General features: G+C 47.4%; 1 protein-coding gene and 1 long non-coding RNA gene across 4 annotated transcripts in view; one reads left to right on the forward strand and one right to left on the reverse strand.

Moving 5' to 3' along the window:
• Window positions 1-8057: 8057 nt before the first annotated feature.
• The window catches only part of LOC140422499 (uncharacterized), a 58109-nt gene continuing 40213 nt past the window's right edge, over window positions 8058-25953 (forward strand). For all 3 annotated transcript variants that reach the window (XR_011947497.1, XR_011947495.1, XR_011947496.1), the window contains exons 1-2: window positions 8058-9373; window positions 9944-10073. This is a non-coding gene — a long non-coding RNA (uncharacterized lncRNA). The remainder of the gene's footprint in view (window positions 9374-9943; window positions 10074-25953) is intronic.
• LOC140422473 (uncharacterized) lies at window positions 15575-24246 on the reverse strand. Its single transcript, XM_072507486.1, has 2 exons — window positions 24110-24246; window positions 15575-20697 (listed from the first exon to the last, which is right to left on the reverse strand). The coding sequence occupies exon 2, from the start codon at window positions 20355-20357 to the stop codon at window positions 19407-19409; it is 951 nt and encodes a 316-aa protein (XP_072363587.1). The 5' UTR covers window positions 20358-20697; window positions 24110-24246; the 3' UTR covers window positions 15575-19406.

The raw sequence follows: 25953 nt of genomic DNA on the forward strand, positions 1-25953 counted from the left end.
ATTAGGTTACATTGTTCCAATCAGCTCTTCACATTTGTGATTATATATTAGTCATGGTGTCTCAGTTAGTGACACACAAAGAGGGCCTCTTCCTCATTTGGTTGCTATTTTGAGTTTGGTCACCCGCTCCTGTGGTTGTGGAGCAATGGGTCAGTTACATACACAGGATGCACCTGGTCAGGGGACACTTATTTTCCCCTTGTGTTCAGCAGAATTCGGTGTTCGTACAATAGTCAAGTATCCCGGCGTGCATCGCCAAATCCAAAAATTCACTCCAACAGTACTGTTGTTAGTTAGGGTGAGGGGTATTTTTTTCCTGTGTTAGCGGGCTATTTTGAGTAAGAGAGCCTATTTCCGGGTTTGTAGGAGAAGAGGCACCTGATATGCTGCTCAGCACAGCTCCGTCTCCGGAAGTCAACGAAGGCTTTTGTGGATATTGCAGAGTTAGATTCAACTAACTCTCTGTGGTTGCTGACTTCAACTACGGGTTGCACAGCGGTTAGCACTGCTGCCTCACAGCTCCAGGGTCCCGGGTTCAATTCCAGCCTCGGGTGACTGTGCAGAGTCAGCATGTTCTCCCCGTGTCTGCCTGGGTTTCCACCGACTGCTGTAGTTCCCTCCCACAGTCCAAAGATGTGCAGTTTCGGTGGATTGGCCATGATAAATTACCCCTTAGAGTCCAAAAGGTTAGGTAGGGTTCCGATTTCGGGTGGAGGTGTGGCCTTAAGTAGGGTGCTCTTTCCAAGGGCCGGTGCAGACTCGATGGGCCAAATGGCTTCCTTCTGCATTGGAGGGATTCTATTCGACAAACTTAAATCCTCTGGTTGATAAGCTCCCGGTTACCAGGAACCATCCCTCCCCCCTTGCTTGTGAGGAGGTGGTTATGTGGACGTTTGAAGAAATTAGCAGCCGGCGCAGGGATTTTCGCTTCTTTCTAGCCCCACAGCAATGTCATCCCAGAATCTCCTGGGCTTTCCATGAGCAAATTCAATTCAGCTTATTCATTTTAATTCTGCTGTGTTATTAGTCTGTTTTGCCCCTACCTCCCTCCCTCCCTTAAGAATCCCCTAAGCTTCTGACATGCCCAAACATGTGGACATGATTCGCGCACACTGCCCACACCTATCCTCCAGCCCTTCAAAGAACCTGCTCATACAGGCCACAGTCACATGCGCCCTGTGGACCACCTTGAATTGTATCAAGCTAAGCCTGGCACACGATGAGGACGTGTTAACCCGACTCAAGGCACCTCCCACAATCCCGCCTCTAATTCCTTGCCCAACTCTTCCTCCCATTTTCGATTTATCTCCCCTATCGGTGTTCCCTCCCATTCCATTAACTCTATCAATTTCCGAGACCTTCCCCTCCCCACTCCCATTTTTGGCACTACTTTGTCATGTATCCCTTGGGGCGGTAGGAGCGGAAAGGTCGAAACTTGCCTCTGTGCAAAGTCCCTCACCTGAAGATAGCGGAACCCATTCCCACCTGGCAGCTCAAACTCCTCCGACAAGCCCGGAAAGCTGCCGTCAATAAACAGGTCCCCTAACCCATCAACCCCAGCTCGCTGCCACGTCCGAAACCCCCCAATCTAGCTCCCCCTGCAATAACCGGTGATTGCCACAAATTGGAGCCCACACCGACGCTCCCTCCACTCCCATGTGTTTCCGTCACTGTCCCAACACCCTCAAAGCCGCCACGGGCTCGTGGATTAGCGAGCCGGCAAGAACAGCAGAGGTGTCATTAGCAGTGCCCCTACACAATGCCGCCTCCACCCGCTCCCACACCGACACCCCCCCCCCCCCCCCCCCCCCCCCCCCACTACACACTTCCTGATCATTGCTATGTTCGCCGCCCAATAGTAGTTCCTGAAATATACAAAAGTACGTCGTCCGCAGATGACAAGATTCCATCAGCTCGGACAAGTCGAAGCTTCATGGCAGGACTGCAGACTCCAGAGCAGTTCAGGACATCAGATAATATATTCCAAGTGGAAAACTTTTTAAAAACAGTTTAAACCCTCCCTCTCAGCCTCCGACCTCAAAGTGGTCAGTGACAAACGAAAGATTGCGCTGTTATTACTAATGGCTGGACTGCTGGCTATAGACTTGTTTAATTCATTGAACTTTGAGAATGATGATGAAAATAAGTTTAATGTGGTCATTGAAAAAATTAATCGCCATTGTGACCTTCAATGAAATGAAAAGCTGTCTGAAAGTTTGCTTAGAAACGGGCAGCATGGTGGCACAGTGGGTTAACACTGCTGCCTCACCGCGTCGAGGTCCCAGGTTCGGTCCCGGCTCTGGGTCACAGTCCGTGTGGAGTTCGCACATTCTCCCCGTGTTTGCATGGGTTTCGCCCCCACAACCCAGAAATGTGCAGGGTAGGTGGATTGGCCACGCTAAATTTCCCCTTAATTGGAAAAAATGAATTGGGTATTCCAAATTTTTTTTTAAAAGATCGTGAATGTGGCGCGAAAGTTCCCAACTCCGTTGAAGCTGCGGCACAGCTAAAAAAAAACAGCGCTACAGAGGAAGGCCAGTTTGTACAAGCGCACTGGGAGAAAAATGCGCTTCGGAAGGTGGAGATTTCGCACATGTGCAGTTGAAGAATCAACGTGATCCGGACATTGATCGTTCTGCACATGCACATTTGAAAAAACAGCGCACTCCATAAATCGACTTTTCTGCGCATGCGCATGAGAAGTTTGTGCATGACGAGCGTGATGACGTGTAGACGTTGTGGCCATGCCCACGGAAGAAAAACATGCCCGGAATTCAGAAAAAGGTGATTGAAATGCAGCAAGTTAAACCACTTTGCCTCGCAATTCGGAACACTCAGGAATTTTCAACGAGCAGCTGTAAGAGAGGTTTTCAGCATGAAACAAGCAGCGAATTTAACCAAATGTACAAATAAAGAGAATAAACCTGACATTGTAAAAAATGACTTAGATATGGAAGATGTATTCAGGTTAGAAGATTCTTGCGTTAGTAACACGATTGACAAATTAAATACAATTCCACTAAAGATAGATGGAACCAATAAATTGATGGAATTGCATACCGGTGCAACATCGGACAACAGTAACCTGACAGAGGGTGATGCTGATATCATTGAAGACAAATGGACAATTCCAGTGATGCTGAATGCCACATTAATCAACTGCAAACTCGTCACGGGAACGAGTGCCAATCTCCTCAGCCTCTCCGGTTTGAACCACCTGAGAGTTCAACCAACAGTTTTTGTTCGACTGAAACGGCTGATTGGCTATGTGAAGAATGCGACTGAAATGCTCGGGGTATGTGACCTAGAAGCATGGGTGCACAATCAAAGTCACATTGTGCAATTCGCCATTGTGGACATAAAGTAAGAGTCCATATTGGGAGCGAAAGTGTGCGAAGCCCTGAACCTCGTTGAGCGACTGTACGTTCCAAACAGCATGAAGACAAAGGATCATTGTAACTGGCTACGAGATATGATGCCGCAGTCATCCGATGAGGACAGTGATGAAAAAGATGATGAGCCAGAAGAGGAAGACTCTGGAGGTCTATCAACTTTATTTGCAACTGGTTGATCAACAGGATGAGTCCCATTTGGACATGCAGCATTTGTGCAGTAGATTGGAGCAATTGTGCAAACATTTGGCCACCACAGTGTATGGTGAAGGTGAAGGAAGGTATTTAACTGCCATATGGGAGCTTCTGTTTTCCATAGTAACTGTGGTAAAGACCAAAATAAGCTAGAACTTTATTGCAAAATGGATTATATGAATGAGGAAATTGATGCAGATAAACTGTTTTCGCTGGAAACACAGTTTTTGAAAGATCTTTCACCAATATCTTTGGCATCCCAAAAGCTTTGTTTATTTCCTACTTTGGCAGCTCGACATTGAATGACCCAGAACCTGAAGATGACCTAATTGGCATTTCTGAGCTGCTTCTTTCCAACAATGAGTCTGAAAGTCCCACTGATTGTGAAAGATTCTCTACGGACGTGGGACAGTTAATAAACTTCTCGTGGTCTGAATTTTGCAATAAGATATGGCTGATATAGTTAATCTCTACAGATATGAGGAAACAATAATTGTAGTTGGGTTGACAAAAAGGGACTTATTGATGTCACTCAGAACATTGTGTACAAAGGTTTCTGCTGGATGTGTAGCCAGAGTGGCTCCTTCAACAATGAACCTGTTGATTCAATCAGTTCTCTGATGGATGTCCATTGGACGCCATCTTGGAAATATTGGAGCCAAAGAATCACATTAAAAATAAAATGTTTATCTCAATTAAAAAAACAACAAAAAACTTTATTTGCAACTAGTGACGAAGTGATCACGGGTGGCATACAATGTGTGCAGGATAACGGCGAGACTGACAGTTTACATAGATTACATAGAACATACTAAGCTGGACTGTACAGAGGCTGACAATGAGAGTGCAACACTGAACAAATAAGTCGAGAGCACACCGATTGTGAACAGCCAACAAGAAAATGCAGACATCTTGGAGAAGTTGACTCCAAATGAGAAGCACAAAGAGCTCAAAGATACGTCAGATAATCCAAAGGGAACCGATCGTAAAAAGATCAAAGATTGTGGGAGAATCTAGAAATTGGAGTCACTTTAAAAGTAAGAACTTGCACATTTAAGGCAGAGGAGAACTTTTTCTCAGAGGGTCGTGAGTCTTTGGAACTCTCTTCCTCAAAGGGCAGTGGAAGCAGAGTCTGTGAATATTTTCAAGGCAGAGCTGGAAAGATTCTTGATAAGCAAGGGGGTGAAAGGTTATTGTGGGTCAGCGGGAATGTGGAGTTGAAGTTACAATCAGATCAGCTTGAACGTATTGAATGGTGGAGCAGCCTCGAGGGGCCGAGTGGCCTACTCCTGCTGCTAATTTGTATGTTATCACAACCTTTATAATAGATTGTAGCATTTTCCCTCCTGCTGATGTCAGGCTAATGGGCCTGTGGTTCCCCGTTTTCTCTCTCCCTCCTTAAATAGTGGGGTTACATTGACCCCCTTCCAATCTGCAGGAACCATTCCAGAATCTACAGAATTTTGAAAGATGATCACCAATGTATCCACTATCTCTCCAGCCACCTCTTTCAGCACTCTGGGATGGAGAGCATCAGCTTTTGGGGATTTATTGGCTTTCAACCACATTAATTTCTCCAGTACTGCTTTTTCACTAATACGAATCTCTTTCAGTTCCTCGTGCTCACTACTCTCTTGGTTCTCTAGTGTTTATGGGACAATTTCTGTATCTTCCTCCGTGAAGACAGACACACATTGTTGTTGGTTTTTTAAAAATTTAGTGTACCCAATTCATTTTTTTTCAATAAAGGGGCTATCACTGCGCCACCGTGCTGCCCTGACACACATTGTTTAGTGACTCTGCCATTTTCTTCTTCCCCATCATAAACTCTCCTGTCTCTGCCTGGAATGGACCCACATTGGTCTTTGCTAATCTTTTCCTTTTCACATTCCTATAGGAGCTTTTCCAGTCAGTTTTTATGTTTCTCGCTAGTTTGCTCTCATATTCTATTTTCTCTTTATCAGTTTCTTGGTCCTCCTTTGCTGAATTCTAAAACAAGTTCCCAATCCTCGGGGTTACTACTATTTTGGCCACTTTATGAGCCTCTTCCTTTGATCTAATGGAATCCTTAAATTTTCTTGTTAGACACTTTTCCTGTTGGATTACTGTTCCTTAATCTATATTTGATGTAAATATTGAATAATTCTTTAAATGTTTGCGATTGTCTGTCTATCGTCATATGTTTTATTGTAATTTATCAGTCTACCACAGACAACTTGCCCCTCAACAGTTTTCTCACCCAGATAAATTAGACAAAAGAACCATGTAACCACCATAGCCCACCTTCATGGCAATGTGGCATGATTTAGAGGGGTTTCAAACAGAAATGGTAACTGATCGATACAGATCTATGTGTCACCGCACTCATATATCACTCGACAGAACATAAAACAGAGCTTCATGCATGAAGTAAATTGTAGTTTTATTCAGTCAGATTTTGAATGTCTCTTGATCAGGTCAGTTTGCTTGCAAATACAAAGTTTTTAAAAGTTTGTTTTGTCTCAGCAAATAAAGATGACTGAGTTGAATTCAATACAGATCACAGTTCTTGATAATTTCTTCAAATCAAAATACACAATACAGAGAAGTTGGAAATAAACAAGATGGCAGCTTTCAAAGCTGAGCGCAGGAATAGCTTCAGAAATGAAGTAAGGTGATTCTGGGATGAACTGTTCAAAACCGGCACCTAGCTTTAAGGTAATTGCTATCGTTAATGTTCTGTCCCTTTTCTGTCTGTGATTGGGTCATAATAATTATAGTTCATTCAATTCGTTTGAAATGACTGTCCATCTAATTTTGATATGGTGCAACGGAGATATTGTTTTCTCACCAAACTTTATCCGTTGCCATGAAAACTGGACTGGGAACGTTGCCCAGATTTTCATAGTAACAAAACGTGTCCTTGCTTCTGTCTGTCCTATTTTAATCTGATCATTCCCATGCTATTCAGTAGTTTTCACGGTCATGTTTGAAATGTCTGACTTTTATAAACCATTTTAATAAACCATTTTACTTCTAAACCATTTCTTCCTTTAAACATATTATGTATTAAAAAGCTAGATTTCTATCAGTCCCCCCTTTGATTATTCGAAAGGTTAATTGAATCAAAATAAAATAGAAATTAAGAAAGAAAAAAAGAAATGCAACAGGACAGTTTTAAGCATAGAGAGAAACTCATTCACATTGCCTTTAATGGTTCACTTGTTTGAGAACAGCCTTCAATAACAGAGTGGGAAAAGCCTTGCAAGCGTTACAAACATTCTGGTATATTTCAAGAAAACAAATCAAAATGATAATATAGTAAAATATCAATGCATTAATAATTGAAGTTGATTATAGATTGATTATATGATTTAGTAAAAATTGATAAAATGATTAAAAATTGATATAATGATTACATAGTTCAGTTATTGATATAATGGTTACATAATTCAGTAATAAAAGATTAATAATAACTCACTGATAAATGATGCAATAAAAATGCAGTAATTAATAGTTCAACAGAAACTTTCCATTTCAAAGTTATTGGCTGGTGGTGCATTGGGTGTGGTCTGAACCACTTGGATCCTTTGGGCGCTACGGGTCGCCATACATTGGCATGCGCATTTGATGAGCAAGATTATTACGTAAAGGATAAATCCAATCACGCAAAATAAGATATTTCCCTGGATAATGGACATTCCTGTGCCACCCAACCACCCAGAGATCCAACCCCAAATAGTGTAATCAGAGGGGTGTTCAAGTTTCTTAACTTTGTTTTGAATGTGTATTGCCAAGTCTTCGACTTGTTCGGAATTATCTGGGATGCCGGTGCAACACGCTGCACCAATCAGGACACAGGTGCCACCTTTTTTGGCTAACAAATAGTCAAGTGCCATTCATTTCTGTAAAGTGACCGTTCTGATGGCTAGCATTTTGACAGAAATTTTGACTAGTGCAGTAGAGGTGTCATTGGCTACTTGTTCTATTATGTTAATCATTTTATTTATCTCGTGAGATAGTTTTCCATGCCAATAAAATGGAATACGATAGGCCAGAATATAGCACCCGTAAAGTTGGTTCCATTATCTAAGTCAATGCTAGCTGGTACTCCCCATCTGGGAATATAGCCTTTGCAGTGGACTTTGGCTGTATGGGTGGATGTAGCCTTTCGGACTGGAGTAGTTTGTACCCATATAGAAAATGTATCTACTATCACAAGGACCTCAAGTGCATTTTTGACACGGAGGAAGGGTGATGTAATCGACCTGTATGTTCTGAAATGGTCCTGCAGGGGCAGGAGCTCTTAGCTGAGGCATTTTTGTGATAGGTCCTAAGTTGTTCTTTTGACATGTTATACAGCGATCCGATACAAATTGTGCATGTTTTTTGAATCTTTTGCCACACCAACTCCTCTGGAATCGATCCATCATCTGTTGAGGGGCTAAATGTCCCCATGAATGGATCTGTTGTGCCAGGAATGGCATCAGTGCCTGTGGTGTCACTGGTTTATCAGTCTGAACTTGTCTCCAAATATCGTCATCATACGCCTCAATACCTGAGTCTAGCCATGACCATTTTTCTTGTGTTGTCGAGTTTTGATGCATTTCACATAGATCTGGGTCACTCCTAATTCGTAGACGTGTCTTGGTGCTGCTGAAGGATGCCACTTAGAGGCAGCTTTCTTTGCTGCTTGGTCTGCAAGGGTGTTTCCTTTAGCTTCCATGGTAGTTTCTTGAGTATGAGCCTTACATTTTAGAATAGATACTTCTTTTGGTAAAGCCATGGCTTCTAGGAGGTCTTGTACTTCTTTCCCATTTCGTATAGGTGTTCCTGCTGTGGTGAGGTAGTCTCTTTTCTTCCATAAGTGACCAAAATCATGGGCAACTCCAAAACCGTTTCTGGAGTTCGTATAGATGTTGGTTGTTTGGTCTTTTGCCACACGACATGCTTCTGTTAGAGTCCTTAATTCGGCCGGTTGAGCTGATGTTCCTTGGGACAAACTTCCTTCCGCCATTACTTCGCACAGGCTGGTGACTGCCCATCCAGCCTGTCTGACACCTTTATCAAGAAAGGAGGAACTGTCTGTAAATAGAATCAAATCTGGGTTCTGTAGTGGTTCTTCTTCTACCAGGCATGCCTCTTCCATTTCTTTCGTTACTTCCACACAGTCATGTTCTTCTATTTATCCCCCCTGTTGCACCTCGGGAAGTGGGAGCAAAGTTGACAGATTGACTGGACTGGTTCGGAGGGAGTAAAGATTCGGTGCTTCCAACACTGCTGTCCACCTGGCTGATGTGAATTGTGATACTCTGTTCATGGAAAGTAGAGAATGGACTGCTCAACTGCTGGTCCAAGGCAAGGCCTGCTGTATGCATCACAGCTCGACATGTGGCTTCCATGGCTCTGAGGCAGCTGCCATATGCCAGTACCACATTGTCAAGTTTGGCAGAGTAATATCCTACAGGTCTTAACTGGTTGCCATGTTCTTGGGTTAGTCATGCTGTCATGTAGCATTCTTTCTCATGAACGAACATGTGAAAGGTCTTCCATTGTGTGGAATTCCAAGTGCAGGTGCTGTGCACAAAGCCCGTTTCAGGTTCAAGAATGACTCTCTCTGTTCCAATGTGAAGTTAACTGAGTCTTTTGATTTCCGATTGCCTTTTCAGAGATCATTTAATGGTTGAGCCATCTGCGTAAAAGAATCAATCCAATTTCTGCTACAATTGCAAAGTCCCAAAAATGACCTCACCTCCTGGACAGTTGTAGGTTCTCTCGCATCTCTTCCTGCTGCCGTCCTGTACTGGGTAAGCTTTCTTTTACCTTTGGAGATTGTCTGACCTAAGTAGATAACTTCATCTTGGGAAATATGTGCTTTGGTGTGGATTGCTTTGTGCCCACCAAGAGGGAAGACAAGTCTTTCTCATGATCATCCTCATTAGTGGAGGCTATCAGAACATCATCCACGTATTGGATAATGGTGGAGGGCATATCAGGTAGTTCCCTCAGGTGGTCCTGTAGAGCCATGTGAAAACAGTAGGGCTGTTGTGGAATCCTTGTGGTAGTCTGGTCCATGTGCATTGTTGTTGTTTAACGGTGAAAACAAACCATGGTTGCACCTCCTCAGCGAGTGGTACTGACCAAACGCCATTGGCCATGTCTATAACTGAAAACCATTCAAGGTCCAGTGTTAAGGTATTAAAGATTGTAGATGGATCGGCTACCAAAGAGCTTTTCTGTCAATGCATTCGTTGCTTTTCTATAATCAATAGTCAGGAGCCATGTGCCATTAGCCTTTTTGACAGGCCACACTGGTCTGTTTGATGAACTATGAATTTTTATTAAAGCTCCTCTTTCTTCCAATTGCTGTACTACAGGTAGTATTCCCTCAATTGAGGAGGCGTTAATGGGATATTGGACGGTACACGGTGGTGGCACTCCAGTGAAGGATGCTGGTTCCATTTTCAAAAGAGCACAGTCATTTTTGTCCTTTGCCCAAATTGGGTGGTGAGTAAGATCACTCCATTCGAGGCATCTGAGGAACCATGTAACTTTGCCATTATCAAAATTAAGGGATGAATTCAATTTTGAGATGATATCTATTCCCAAAAGAGCTCGAGTGATTGGCCCAGCACAGATTGAGGCTGTCATTTGATATTTGCCAAATTCAAGCAGTATAGGTCTGTCCGTTGAAGGGTAATGGATCACCTCCGACTGCGAAAGCTTCAATGTGTTTTCTGTTTAAGGGGAAAAATTTAGCATATTCGTTCGGAACACAGGTTAACTCTGCTCCAGTATCAAAAAGAAAATCGATTTCTTGTCCTCCCACTCTCAATGTTAAATACAGTCCATCCGAATCGGTTTTAATTAAAGTGTGTAACGCTGTTTGAATTGACTCAGTGAGAGTGGGGTCCACTAGCTTTTTGACCTATCAAGTTGTGGTCTCCATTGTTATCTGTTAAACCTGTCGTTGTCGTCATCATATTCGTCTCTAGGCGTGCGCGTGGGCGGGACCTAGGTTGTTCCCTGTATGTATCGTCGTAATAAGTGTTCATGGGCGGATCCCTATAGTAGTCACGGGGTGGATCTTTGTAGTCTTTTGTCTGTAACCCTTCTAGTCTGAAACGACATGTTTTTGCCTAATGTCCGGCTTTACCGCAAAAATTGCATTGACCCAGTTTTCTGGAATGCTTTAGCGGAGCAAGAAGAGGGGCGTTACCGTAGCAAGAGTATTAATTACTGCTGGGGATGCTGCAACGCTGGCAGCGGCTGTCGCTTCGGGCTGGGCATGTGGGATGTCACAGTTTCTAACTTCCAGTCCGCGTTCAATTTGAATTCATCGTTCTACCAAGCCCCTGTAAGTTGTACCCACTAGTCCCCAGTCAGGAAGCACCAGGTTTAAAGCTTTAGACATTTCTGGTCTTAAACCATTGACGAAAGCGGTTTTAAATGGTCCCAATGTACTCCGATCCCAATTCTCCTCTCTTGCCTGGAGCGCCATTCCTGCTCCACCCAAATTGTTCTAAACCTTACCTCATGGTCCTGCACATCTTCTAAATTTTTCTTTTTTTTAAAAAAAATATATTTTATTGAAGTTTTTCATTCACAATTTTTTCCCCTTACACATCAAACAAAAAGAAAAGTTAACAGTACAAGTAACATGATAACTACAATCTAATAAAGAGTAACTAACTAACATGGTAACTAACCAAATAACATAAAATGAAACTTCCCCCCCCTCCCCCCCCCCCTGGGTTGCTGCTGCTGGTCATCTATCTTCCCTCTAACGTTCCGCTAGGTAGTCGAGGAACGGTTGCCACCATCTGGTGAACCCTTGAGCCGATCCCCTCAGCGCAAACTTAATCTGCTCCAGTTTTATGAACCCCGCCATATCGTTTATCCAGGCCTCCAGTCCGGGGGGTTTTGCTTCCTTCCACATGAGTAAAATCCTACGCCGGGCTACTAGGGACGCAAAGGCCACAACATCGGCCTCTTTCGCCTCCTGCACTCCCGGCTCATCCGCAACTCCAAATAAAGCTAACCCCCAGCCTGGTTTGACCCGGACCTTCACCACCTTCGAGATCACTCCCGTCACTCCCCTCCAATACCCCTCCAGTGCCGGGCACAACCAAAACATATGCGTGTGGTTTGCCGGGCTTCCACCGCACCTCCCACATTTGTCCTCCACTCCGAAGAACCTGCTCAACCTTGCTCCCGTTATGTGTGCTCTATGCAGCACCTTAAATTGAATCAGGCTAAGCCTGGCACACGAGGAAGAGGAATTTACCCTGCTTATGGCATCAGCCCACAGACCCTCCTCTATCTCCTCCCCGAGCTCTTCTTCCCATTTTCCTTTCAGTTCGCCCACCAGCTCCTCCCCCTCTTCCCTCATCTCTCGGTATATCTCTGACACCTTGCCCTCCCTGACCCACACCCCCGAGAGCATCCTATCCTGGATCCCCTGTGTCGGGAGCAATGGAAATTCCCTCACCTGTTGTCTTGTGAATGCCCTCACCTGCATATACCTAAAGAAGTTTCCCCGAGGCAGCTTATACTTTTCCTCCAGCGCTCCCAAGCTCGCAAACGTCCCGTCTATAAATAAATCTCCCACCCTCCTAATTCCCAACTGGTGACAGCTCTGGAATCCTCCATCCATCCTCCCTGGGGCAAACCTATGGTTGTTCCTAATTGGGGACCCCACCAAGGCTCCCAGCACACCCCTCTGTCGCCTCCATTGCCCCCAGATACTTAATGTTGCCGCCACCACTGGGTTCGTGGTAAATTCTTTTGGTGAGAACGGTAGTGGCGCCGTCACCAGCGCCTCCAGACTCGTCCCTTTACAGGACTTCCTCTCTAATCTTTTCCACGCCGCTCCCTCTCCCTCTATCATCCATTTACGGATCATCGCCACATTGGCGGCCCAGTAGTAGTCGCCCAAATTCGGCAGTGCCAGTCCCCCTCTGTCTCTACTACGTTGTAAGAACCCCCTCCTTACCCTCGGAGCTTTCCCTGCCCACACAAAGCTCGTGATGCTCCTGTCTATTTTTTTAAAGAAGGCCTTAGTGATCCGTATAGGGAGACACTGGAACACAAATAGGAACCTCGGGAGGACCATCATCTTAATTGCCTGCACTCTGCCCGCCAGTGACAGTGGCTGCATGTCCCACCTCTTGAAGTCCTCTTCCATTTGTTCCACCAGTCGTGTCAGATTAAGTCTGTGCAAGGTTCCCCAGCTCCTGGCTATCTGAATCCCCAGGTATCGAAAGTTTCTTTCCACTCTCCTTCGCGGTAGGCCATCTATCCCTCTACTCTGGTCCCCAGGGTGTATCACAAAAAGTTCACTCTTTCCCATATTAAGCCTATATCCCGAGAAATCTCCGAACTCCCTCAATATCTGCATGACCCCACTGGGTCCATCACATACAGCAGTAGGTCATCCGCGTAGAGTGACACTCGGTGTTCCTCTCCCCCTCTAATCACCCCTCTCCATTTTCTGGAGTCTCTCAGCGCCATGGCCAGTGGTTCAATTGCCAACGCGAACAGTAATGGAGATAGCGGGCATCCCTGTCTTGTTCCCCTGTATAGTCGGAAATACTCCGATCTTTGCCGACCCGTGACCACACATGTCGTTGGGGCCCCATAGAGGAGTTTGACCCAGCTAACAAACCCGTCCCCGAACCTCCTCAGCACCTCCCATAGATACTCCCACTCCACCCTATCAAATGCTTTCTCTGCATCCATTGCCGCCACTATCTCTGCCTCCCCCTCTGCTGGGGGCATCATTATCACCCCTAATAGCCGTCGCACGTTGACATTTAATTGTCTCCCCTTTACGAATCCCGTCTGGCCTTCGTGCACCACCCCCGTGACACAGTCCTCTATCCTCGTTGCTAGCACCTTTGCTAGCAATTTGGCGTCCACATTTAGTAGTGAAATAGGCCTATAGGACCCGCACTGCAGCGGATCTTTATCCCGCTTCAAAATTAGCGATATCGTCGCCTCCGACATTGTCGGGGGTAAAGTCCCTCCTTCCCTGGCCTCGTTAAAAGTCCTCACCAACAGCGGGGCCAGCAAGTCCACATATTTTCTATAAAATTCCACCGGGAACCCATCTGGTCCCGGGGCCTTCCCTGCCTGCATGTTCCCCAGCCCCTTGGTAACCTCGGCGACCCCAATTGGTGCCCCCAGGCCTTCCACCTCCTGCTCCTCCACCCTCGGGAACCTTAATTGGTCCAAAAACTGCCGCATCTCCTCTTTTCCCTCCGGGGGTTGGGACCTATAAAGTCTTTCGTAAAAGGTCTTAAACACCTCGTTTATCTTCCCTGCTCTCCGCACCGTAGCTCCCTTTTCATCTCTAATTCCCCCTATCTCCCTCGCCGCTGTCCTCTTTCGCAGCTGATGGGCCAACAGGCGACTAGCCTTTTCCCCATACTCATATCTCATCCCCTGTGCCTTCCTCCACAGCACCTCCGCCCTCCTAGTGGTCAGAAGGTCGAACTCCGTCTGGAGTCGTCGTCTCTCCCTGTGTAGTCCCTCCTCCGGGGCCTCCGCATATTCTTTATCCACCCTTAAAATCTCCCCCAGTAATCTTTCCCTTTCCTTGGCCTCTGTTTTCCCTTTGTGGGCCCTGATGGAGATCAGCTCTCCTCTGACCACCGCCTTTAGTGCTTCCCATACCACTCCAACTCGGACCTCCCCGTCGTCATTGGCCTCCAGGTATCTCTCGATACATCCCCGCACCCTTCCACAGACTCCCTCATCCACCAACAATCCCACATCTAATCGCCAGAGTGCACGCTGCTCCCTCTCCTCTCCTAGTTCCAGGTCCACCCAATGTGGGGCATGATCTGAGATAGCTATGGCTGAATACTCAGTTTCTTCCACCCTCGAGATCAACGACCTTCCCAAAACAAAAAAATCTATCCGGGAGTACACTTTGTGAACATGGGAGAAGAAGGAGAACTCCTTGACCTTCGGTCTAACAAATCGCCATGGATCCACTCCCCCCATTTGGTCCATAAACCCCTTAAGCACCTTGGCCGCTGCCGGCCTTCTTCCGGTCCTAGATCTAGATCTATCTAACCCTGGGTCCAGCACGGTGTTGAAGTCTCCCCCCATTATCAAGTTTCCTACCTCCAGGTCCGGGATACGTCCCAGCATCCGCTTCATGAATCCCGCATCATCCCAATTCGGGGCATATACGTTAACCAGCACGACCTCCGTTCCCTCCAGTCTGCCACTCACCATCACATATCTGCCTCCACTATCTGCTACAATGCTCCTAGCTTCGAATGATACCCGTTTCCCCACCAGTATGGCCACCCCTCTATTCTTTGCATCCAGCCCTGAATGGAACACCTGTCCCACCCATCCTTTCCTTAACCTAACTTGGTCCGCCACCTTCAGGTGCGTCTCCTGAAGCATAGCCACATCTGCCCTCAGTCCTTTCAAGTGCGCGAACACTCGGGCCCTTTTAATCGGTCCATTTAGGCCTTTCACGTTCCACGTGATCAGCCGCACTGGGGGGCTACCTGCCCCCTTCCCGTGTCGACTAGCCATCACCCTCTCTAGGCCAGTCCCACCTCCCGATTCCACGCTCCCACCCGTTCCCCAGGTGGCGCATTCCAGCCCCGACCACCCTTTCTTTAACCAGTTCCTCTTTGATTTCTGCAGCAGCAACCCAGTTATCCCCCCCCCCCTCCCCCCGCTAGATCCCCATCTAGCGTGATTGCTCCCCCCATATTACTTCCGAAAGTCAGCTGACTTCAACTGACCCCGGCTTCTCCCGCTCACTCATTGACCCCTCTCCGTGTGGGGAACTCCCATCTACCTTGCGCCTATCTTCCCGCCATCACCTTTCTGGCACGGGAACAAGGACAGTAGGCCCCATATTCTCTGTAGTTGTCCCGCCCCTTGTGGCGCAGCTCCCTCTGCCGCCCCACTCCCATTCCTCATCCCCCGCCTATGTCTCTTCTTTCCCCCCACCGGCGCCCACATTTCTTAGTGTCCCCCCCCCTTCCCAATTTACATCCCTATATACATCGACAGTGTCATTTCCCCTCTCAGATCAGTCCCTCAGTTCCGATCCAGTTTCTCGTCTTTAATAAAGGTCCATGCTTCTTCCGCCGTTTCGAAGTAGTGATGTCTCTCCTGGTACGTGACCCATAGTCACGCCGGCTGCAGCATCCCGAACTTCACCTTCTTCTTGTGTAGCACCTCCTTGGCTCGATTAAAACTCGCCCTCCTTCTCGCCACCTCCGCACTCCAATCCTGGTACACCCGTACCACCGCATTCTCCCATCTACTACTCCGTACCTTTTTGGCCCATCTCAGAACCACTTCTCTATCATTGAAGCGATGAAATCGCAAGATTGTCGCCCTAGGTGGTTCTCCCGCCTTTGGTCTCCTTGCAGGGACCCGATGAGCCCCTTCCACTTCCAAGGGGCCCGAAGGGGCCTCAGCTCCCATCAACGAGCTTAGCATCGTGCTCACGTAAGCCCCGCAGTCCGCTCCTTCCACTCCCTCGGGGAGACCCAGGATCCGAAGGTTCTTCCTTCGTGCTCTATTTTCTAGGGCCTCAATCCTTTCAATGCACTTTTTGTGGAGCGCCTCGTGCGTCTGTGTTTTGACCGCCAGGCCCAGGATCTCGTCTTCGTTATCCGTCACCTTCTGCTCCACCACGTGGAGCTCCGTCTCCTGGGTCCTTTGTGCCTCCTTAAGCCCCTCAATTGCCTGTAGCATCGGGGTCAGCACCTCCTTCTTAAGTAGCTCCACACACCGTCTTAAGAATTCGTCTTGATCGGGCCCCCATGTCGCCTGGGCTTTCTCCGCCGCCATCTTGCTTCTTTTTTCCTCCTGTCCCTATCCTCGAGGATTCTTCTCGATGTAGCCACCGCCACCGATATTTTTCTCTTTCGTTGGGGGGGGGACTCCCTGTTAACTCACCCCACACCGGGTTTCGGCCTAAAAAATTGTAGTCTCCAGAATACAATTGTCTTTTAATAGTTGTGCATTTTCCGTTTGGAGCCCGGTATTTTTGCAAAGCAATTAGTCATTTTGTGTTGTTAATTGTTGAACTGCGGATTCCAAGTCAGAAAATATCTTTCGAGTCTCAGTGATTTCACTTTTAAGTTCGGAATTTTCCTTTTGGACATCGGTACTAAGTGTTCTGAAGTTCAGAATTTTTAATTTGGTAATCGCTCATAATGTTCTGAAGCTCGGTATTTTGAACTTTGGCATTAATGGTCTGAAGCTCGATATTTTGAACTTCAACATTAATGGTCTGAAGGTCAGAATATTTAGTTTAAACTTCGTCATTAATGGACTGAAGATCAGAATTTGTACTTTGAAGTTCGGCATGAGTGGCCTGAAGCTCTGTATTTTGCTTTTTAAGGTCAGTAATCTGTTTTTGGAGTTCACAGTTTTGGTAGTATTAAAAGGATCTAGATTGATCGGATCTCTCGAGCTTAAAATTTGAATCTTGTAATAGTGCAGAGGTTGTCTGGAGTTGATCTCTGGCAGACTTAAGGGCGTCCTTGTGGTCTTTTTGTTGGATTGCTGAGCTTTTCGTTGTTTACAGAGCTCTCCCAGAACCACAAGTGACCATCTAATACGGTCATTATTTTTCAAACGGGTAATTTTTCCCCAAACTGTCTTAACATCTTCAAAGGACCTTTGGCCTTGAGTAGTGTATTTTAATTCAATCTCCGCAATTGCTTTGGACAAATTATAATGGTGACAGATAGAATTTGTCAGATCACTGAAAATATATTCTCTAGAGACATCTGGTGGAGCTCGTCCCCCCCCCCTTATGGTTGTGGGTAGGTCTGCTCCACTTTTTGAAGTAATAGGGGCTTTTAAAAGGGGTGTCATCCCCCATAACTTCAACTTTGAATGAGTAGGAACTTTTATTTTTCTCGCCTCCTTGTAACCCTTCAGCAACACTTCGAAACAGTGGGGATGTTGTACTGGCATCCCTTTTAACTCTTCCGATAAAAAAATTGAAGAAAGCGATTTCAGCACACACTATCTCAGTCTTTTCTTCTCAGATTCTTTTGCCGATAGGGGAAATAGGGTGGGCCATCACGGCTTGAAATGACGCACAGTAGAAGTCTAACCTCAGTCCAGCCGATTTCCGGATTGAAGTCTTCTGGTCGTCTGCTCTGTGGTTTTCTGGGGGCCTCTCCGGTAAGGTTTGCCTTCGGGCCGTTCCGTTCTTCCTCCGGTCGTCCGACTCCGTCAGTTCTCCCTCTTACCGGCTTGCCGACTACGCCAATTGATAGATATATTAACCAAGTACAGATCTGTGTCGCCACACTCGTATATCACTCAACTGAACATAAAACAGAGGTTCGAGCGTGAAGTAAATTGTAGCTTCATTCAGTCAGTTTTCAAATGTCTGATCAGGTCAGTTTGCTTGCAAATACAAAGTTTTAAAAAGTTTGTCTTGTCCAAGCAAATACAGATGACTGAGTTGAATTCAATACAGATTACAGTTCTTGATAATTTCTTCAAATCAAAATACACGATACAGAGAAGTTGGAAATAAACAAGATGGCAGCTTTCAGAGCAGAGCGCAGGAATAGCTTCAGAAATGAAGTAAAGTGATCCCGGGATGAATTGTTCAAAACCGGCACCTAGCTTTAACGTAATTGCTATCGTTAATGTTCTGTCCCTTTTCTGTCTGTGATTGGGTCGTAATAATTATAGTTCATTCAATTCGTTTGAAATGTCTGTCCATCAAATTTTGATATGGTGCGACTGAGATATTGCTTTCTCACCAAACTTTATCCGTTGCCATGGAAACTGGACTAGGAACGCTGCCCAGATTTTCATACCAACAAAATGTGTCCTTGCTTCTGTCTGGCCGATTTTAATCGGAACATTCCCATGCTATTCAACAGTTTTCACGGTCATGTTTGAAATGTGAGTTTAATAAACCATTTTAATAAACCATTTTACTTCTAAACCATTTCTTCCTTTAAACTTATTATATATTAAAATGCTAGATTTTTATCAGTAACTCAATATCTTCTCACCTCCAAACACCCTTTCACTGTGAGCTTCTTGTAAAATTTGTGCCAGGTATTCACAACAAGGCTCAAAGTGCATCAGCCCATTGCAGGCAAAGTGGTGAGATGGTACTGGGGCAGCACCGTGGTTAGCACGGCAGCCTCACAGTGTCAGGGACACTGGTACGATTCCGACCTCAGGGGCTGTGTGTGTGTGGAGTTTGCACTTTGTCCCCGTGGCTCCGTGGGTTTCCTCCCAAAGTCCAAATATGTGCAGGTTAGGTGGATGGCCATTCTAAATTGCACTTAGTGTCCAAAAGGTTAGCTGGGGTTATGGGGAGAGGGTTGGTGCAGATGCGATGGGCTGAATGGCCTACTTCTGCACTGTAGGAATTCCATGAGACCGGCCAGTCCAGCAGAAAGAAACCATCAACCATCCTCATTGACCACCTGTCAGAATGAACAGAATGCAGTCCTGGATGTAACTGAGAGCAGAAACAATAGCAGCAGAATCCAACCCCTGGAGTCACTTGTGAATTCGTTGGTGAATCAGCAGATGATGAATCACAAAATTCCTTCCCACGTTGAGAGCAGATAAATGGCCACTCCTCAGTGAAAACATGTCAGTGTCTCTGCAGGTGGGATGGATCACTGAATGCCTTGATCTACTCAGAGCAGGTGAATGGCTTCTCCCTGGTGTGAACTCGCTGGTGTCTCCACAGGTGAGATAACCGAGTGAATCCCTTCTCACACTGAGAGCAGGTGAACAGCCTCTCCCCAATGTGAACTCGCTGGTGTTTCTGCAGGTTGGATAAATGATTGAATCTCACTAAGAGCAGGTGAATGGCTTCTCCCCAGTGTGAAATCGCTGGTGTCTCTGCAGGCTGGATAACACAGTGAATCCTGTCCCACACTGAGAGCAGGTGAACGGCCTCTCCCCAGTGTGAAATCGCTGGTGTCTCTGCAGGTTGGATAAATGATTGAATCCCTTCTCACACTGAGAGCAGGTGAATGGCTTCTCCCCAGTGTGAATTCGCTGGTGTCTCTGCAGGTGAGAGAACTGAGTGAATCCCTTCTCACACTGTGAACAGTTAAACGGCCTCTCCCCAGTGTGAACTCGCTGGTGTGTCTGCAGGCTGCTTGACTGAGTGAATCCCTTCCCACACACAGAGCAAGTGAACGGCCTCTCCCCAGTGTGAACTCGCTGGTGCGTCTGCAGGCCGTAACGTTCAGTAAATCCCTTCCCACACACAGAGCAGGTGAATGGCCTCTCCCTGGTGTGAACCCGCTGATGTTTCTGCAAGTCGGAATACTGAGTGAATCCCTTCCCACACTGAGAGCAGGGGAACGGCTTCTCCCCAGTGTGAATTTGCTGGTGTCTCTGCAAGCTGCTTGACCGACTGAATCCCTTCTCACACTGAGAACAGTTAAATGGCTTCTCCCCATTGTGAACCCGCTGGTGTGCCTGCAGGCTGCTTGACTGAGTGAATCCCTTCCCACACTGAGAGCAGGTGAACGGCCTCTCCCCAGTGTGAACTCGCTGGTGCGTCTGCAGGCTGCATAACGCAGTGAATCCCTTCCCACACTGAGAGCAGGTGAACGGCCTCTCCCCACTGTGAAATCGCTGGTGTGACTTCAGGTTGTCTAACCGACTGAATCCCTTCCCACACACAGAGCAGGTGAATGGTCTCTCCCCAGTGTGACTGCGTCGATGGGCTTCCAGCGCAGATGGGAATTCGTATCCCTTTCCACAGTCCCCACATTTCCATGGTTTCTTCATTTTATGTGTCTCCTTCCATCTCTTCAGGTTGGAGAATCATTTGAAGCCTTAATCTCACGAACAACACGTGTACCGTCTCTCCCTGCTGTAAATGGGGCTATGTTTTTTCAGACTGTGTAACTGTCAGTGCTCTGGAACACTCTCACTCTGGTGTGTGTGTCTCGGTCCTTTTCCAGTCACACTGATGTTTAAAATCTTTTGAAGTCGACAGACCAGGCAAAGATTTCTCCTTCTGGATTTAATGGCCAATGATATTCAGGTCCCAAGGAATCGAGTGACTCTGTCAGATCAAGACCTGATGTTTGAGATTTCTGTCTGTAATTCCTCCTCTCCCAATATCCTGTAAAAACAAGTTACAAAAGTCATCACTGTCAATACAGGATAGAAATTCAGAACAGACAATTGAAATGAAAATGAAAATCGCTTATTGTCACGAGTAGGCTTCAAATGAAGTTACGGTGAAAAGCCCCTAGTCTCCACATTCCGGCGCCTGTTCGGGGGGGCTGTTACGGGAATCGAACCGTGCTGCTGGCCTGCCTTGGTCTGCTTTCAAAGCCAGCGATTTAGCTCTGTCTGATTTTTATGGAACATTCTTTCCTCTCTCATTCCCCAAAAGCTGTAAATCTCCATCTCACACAATCTCCCTCCATTCTCACTCTGCTGTATCTAATATTCACCCTCCCAATTCTCCTGAAGGTGCTGATTCAGGCTGATTGACAGATCCATGCTCACTGCTTCCTGTCCTGGACACAGAGATCATAACAAATAGGAGCTGCAGTTGGCCATTCAGCCCATCGAGCATGCTCCAATCCCTTCATGTCTTCAATATCTAGAATCTTCCCAATCTTACTCTTGAATATATGCGAAGACTGGGGCTCCATAGTCCTCTGAAATAGAGAATTCCAGAGCTTCACCACATCCTTGAGTGAAGAAATCCCTCCTTATCTCAGCTGTCTCTCCATTTTCCTGCCGGTTCCCCATAACCCTCGACTCCCTCGCCAATCAGAAATCTGTCCAACTTGGTCGTGATATATATCCAAAAAACCCCAGACTCCACTTGTCCCTGTGAAGACAAATCCAGAGACTGACAACCCTCTGAGGAAAAAGATGACTGGAATGGGACCAATCCGAGACTTACAGAATAGCTCGACAGGGAGCTGGCATCAACTCAAGTTGACCAACAGACTCTTTTTTGCCCTTTAATGACTCTATGCCTTGAAATATATAATGTAGCTACAGTACTATATTCCCAAACTAGAAATAATACCAACCATACTTTATTACAGAACCACAAATAATTAGTCCAATCTGAGCCATATAACACAACACATATCTCTGTCTGATATTATGGGCGGGATTCTCCGACCCCCCGCCGGGTCGGAGAATCGCCGGGGGCTGACGTGAATCCCGCCCCCGCCGGTTGCCGAATTCTGCGGCACCGGATATTCGGTGGGGGTGGGAACCGCACCGCGCTGGTTGGTGTGCCCCCCCCCGGCGATTCTCCGGCCTGCGATGGGCCGAAGTCCCGCTGCTGGAATGCCTGTCCCGCCGGCGAGAATCAAACCACCTCTTACCGGCGGGACAAGGCAGCGCGGGCTCCGGGGTCCTGGGGGGGGGGGGGGGGGGGGGGCGCGTGGCGATCTGGCCCCGGGGGGGGGGGGGGGGGGGGGTGCCCCCATGGTGGCCTGGCCCGCGATTGGGGCCCACCGATCCGCGGGCAGCCTGTGCCGTGGGGGCACTCTTTTCCTTCCGCCTTCACCATGGTCTCCACTATGGCGGAGGCGGAAGAGACCCCCTCCACTGCACATGCACGGGGATGCCGCTGACGCTCCCGTGCATGCGCCGCGCGGCAAAGTAATTTCCGCGCCAGCTGGCGAGGCACCAAAGGCCTTTCCCGCCAGCTGGCGGGGCAGAAATCAGTCCGGCGCGGGCCTAGCCCCTCAAGATGCGGAGAATTCCGCACCTTTGGGGCGGCGCGATGCCGGACTCATCTGCGCCGTTTTTGGCTCCAGTCGGCGGACATCGCGCCGATTTTGGCGAATCCCGCCCTATATCTCTCTCCATAGCAAGATGGCGCCAGAGCGTGGCGACCCTGTGCAAGCTCGCTCCACAGATCCTCTTCCTATATCTCTTATAAGCTTACTAACCTTTTAGAAGTTAATTCTAACAATAATTCCCATACCAGCCTCCCCGAACGGGCGCCGGAATGTGGCGACTAGGGGCTTTTCACAGTTACTTCATTTGAAGCCTACTTGTGACAATAAGCGATTTTCATTTCATTTAATTTCAATAACACTATTGTTAATATGGAGGGCAGCACGGTAGCACAGTGGGTAGCACCATTGTTTCACAGTTCCAGGGTCCCAGGTTCGATTCCCGGCTTGGGTCACTGTCTGTGCAGAATCTGCACGTTCTCCCCGTGTCTGCATGGGTTTCCTCCGGGTGCTCTGGTTTCCTCCCACGAGTCGTGAAAGACGTGCTTGTTAGGTGAATTGGACATTCTGAATTCTCCCTCTGTGTACCCGAACAGGCGCCAGAATGTGGATACTAGGGGCTTTTCACAGTAACTTCATTGCGGTGATAATGTAAGCCGACTTGTGACAATAAAGGTTATTATTATCTCTAACCTTTCTCTTCTATGTTCCCTTACACGTCTGAAGCTCTTCACATGATGATATCAGGGTTTTTCCCTCAGTCTGTTCTCAGTAAATATACCAAGTCGGATTTTAGGTAAAATCTATTTTATTCTAAACAGCTTGCAAGCCTGACTCACTCTGATAACAGCAGGACACCACACCAGAGTTCCTGAGATTCCCAGAGCAAGTGAGAACAAAGACACAAAGCATCTTGTTTCATATACATCAATGTAGCATCAAGTTACACACACACACGATCAAATAAGGTAACGATGGCAAATGTAAGGTTTTCATAGGTTTCGCTACATTCCTTGACCGAGCCATATAAGGTGATCTTTGCAATTACTGACCCCAATAGGTTCATCTCACATTCCTTAATCTTGAGGTCCCTTTCTCCCAGTATCCCCTGCAACAAAGAAATAGTCCCAGTGGCTGCCCATCCCCCTCTTCATGCTTTGCGAAATCCCAGTTACAGGCAATTACAGACTGCGACCCATTTTCTTCAGCCTGAGCTAGAGATGTTTAAAAGTCCGTGACCCTAATCCTCTGTTCTCATGTATTAGGATCTGCTCCTAACTTTGCCTAACTACTTATAGCTATTTATCCCATTCTAACACCATGCTCTTTTGTTCAATTCCTCACACATATCTTCTCTACTGCAGTACTACACTCCATATGCTCACCCATTGCCTGTGCCGATGTATTTACATTGTGTATTTATGTATGTTTTTTCATGTATGGAATGATCTGCTGGACTGGACACAGAACAATACTTATCACTGTACCTCGGTACACACCACAATAAAATGAATCCAATCCAATATTAATTTACTGTCCCCTTAAATGTCAGCCATCTCCTGGGGAAACCAGCCCTTTAATTGTGAACATTGGGAAAGAGACCATCCTTTTAGCCAGACAAAGAAATGTGTCAAGCTGAGGGAGCAAAGGATGTCAATGTCTTTAAGAGAGAGAGAGAGAGAGACCTGGGCCAAGCTTTCCAGACACTGCACCCTCCCTGGATTCACTTCCTTTCCCTTCAGTTGCTGCAAGTGACCAAATGAAGGTGAGAATGGGAAAATAAATGGAAAGGGGGAGAAAAGAAAGTGTTTTACTCACAGATGTTGGAGACAGGAGGGAGTTTCAGTCCGTGTGCAGCTCAATATCCAGCCGCACAAAGCCCGCGCGCTGATTCACTGGAGGACCAGAGTCCTTCCGGTCCTACAAGTCTTCCCTTTGACTTGAGCCGGGCAGAAGCTCTGAATTGAAGGCGCGCGCATATTTTGGGGGTGATGCCCATGTGCGGGTTGGGTGGGGGCCGGGACAAAGCGGTGCACTGTCATTGTGTGTCCGGGTCTTCCAACCTTTCCCATTGGACACCAGCTCAGCGCGGCTGGAGGGAAAAGTCACTCCCACCCCCATGTGGGTTTCCCCCCCCCCTCATTGTCTGTCAGCGGGGGACTGACCAATAGGAAACCGGGAGCACCGGAAGGACTCTGCTCCTCAAACCAATTAAAGCTTCCCCATTGTTTGAATGCGGAAGCTGGACAATGAGCAAAGCTGCTGCTTCTGTGTCTGAGTGAAGATTGAGCTTCACACAGACGGCATCTTCCTCCTGTCTCCCACATCTGTGAGTAAAACACTTTATTTTCTCCCCCTTTCCATTTCTTCTCATTCTGACTTTCAATTGGTCACTTGCAGTAACTGAAGGGAAAGGAAGTGAATCCAGGGAGGGTGCCATGTCACTGACCCAAGTCTCCACACTTTTGCATCCCTCCACATTAACAAGAGCCGTCTCTGGGCTACCAAGGAGGCAAAGGCCTGGACCCCGGCCTCTTTCGGCTCCTGCACTCCCGGACCTTCTGACTCCCCAAATATCGCTATCCCCAGACTCGGCTTTACCCGAGTGTTCAAGACCTTGGACATAGCCTTTGCAAAGCCTCGCCAGAATTCTTTAAGCGCCGGGCATGCCCAAAACATATGGGCATGGTTTACTGCGCTCCCTGAACACCTCACACACCTATCCTCCATCCCAAAGAACTTGCTCATTCTTGCCGCTGTCATGTGCGCCCGGTGTATCACCTTAAACAGAATCAAGCTAAGCCTGGCACAAGATGAGGAGGAATTGACCCTGCCCAGGGCATCCGCCCACAGGCCCTCATCCAGCTCCTCACCCAGCTCCTCCTCCACTTGCCTTTCAGCTCCTCCACCGAGGCCTCCTCCGCCTCCTGCAGCTCCTGATATATATCTGATACCTTTCCGTCTCCTACCCACATGCCCGAGACCACCCTGTCCTGTATCCTGCGGGAAGGTAGCAGCGGAAATTCCCCCACCTGCTTCTTCAAGAAAGGGCGAACTTGCAGGTACCTAAGGTATTCCCTGGGGGCAACCTGAATTTCTCCTCCAGCGCCTTCAGGCTAGCGAAAGTCCCATCTACAAGCAAGTCCCCCATCCTTTTGATAACCTCTCTGTGCCAGCTTAGAAACCCTCCATCCATTCTACCCGGGATGAACCTGTGGTTGTTTCGTATCGGGGTCCAGACTGAGGCCCCTACCTCCCCCCGTGCCTTCTCCACTGACCCCCAGATTCTCAGTGACACCATCACCACCGGGTTCGTGGTGTACCGTGCCAGCGAGAGCGGCAGCGGTGCCGTTATCAGTTCCTGTTCGCCCGCTTGAAGAAGGACTTGGGGATGAGGATGGGAAGGCACTGGCAGACGAACAAGAACCTGGGGAGGACCGTCATCTTCACGGACTGCACCCTGCCTGCCAGGGAAAGCGGTAGCATATCCCACCTCCTAAAGTCCCCCTCCATCATATCCACAAGCTGCGTTAGGTTGAGCTTGTGCAGGACATCCCAACTCTTAGCCACCCGTATGCCCAAATAGCAAAAGCTCCTCTCCACCATCTTAAGCGGTAGCTCTCCCAGTCTCTTTTCCTGGCCCCTCGCATGGATCACAAAAA

Source organism: Scyliorhinus torazame, chromosome 5 (genome assembly GCF_047496885.1).
Source record: "Scyliorhinus torazame isolate Kashiwa2021f chromosome 5, sScyTor2.1, whole genome shotgun sequence".
Lineage (NCBI taxonomy): Eukaryota > Metazoa > Chordata > Chondrichthyes > Carcharhiniformes > Scyliorhinidae > Scyliorhinus > Scyliorhinus torazame.

What these genes read in the sequence shown, in the direction of transcription:
- LOC140422473 (XM_072507486.1), bottom strand. Translation starts at nt 20,357, where the DNA reads ATGAAGAAACCATGGAAATGTGGGGACTGTGGAAAGGGATACGAATTC.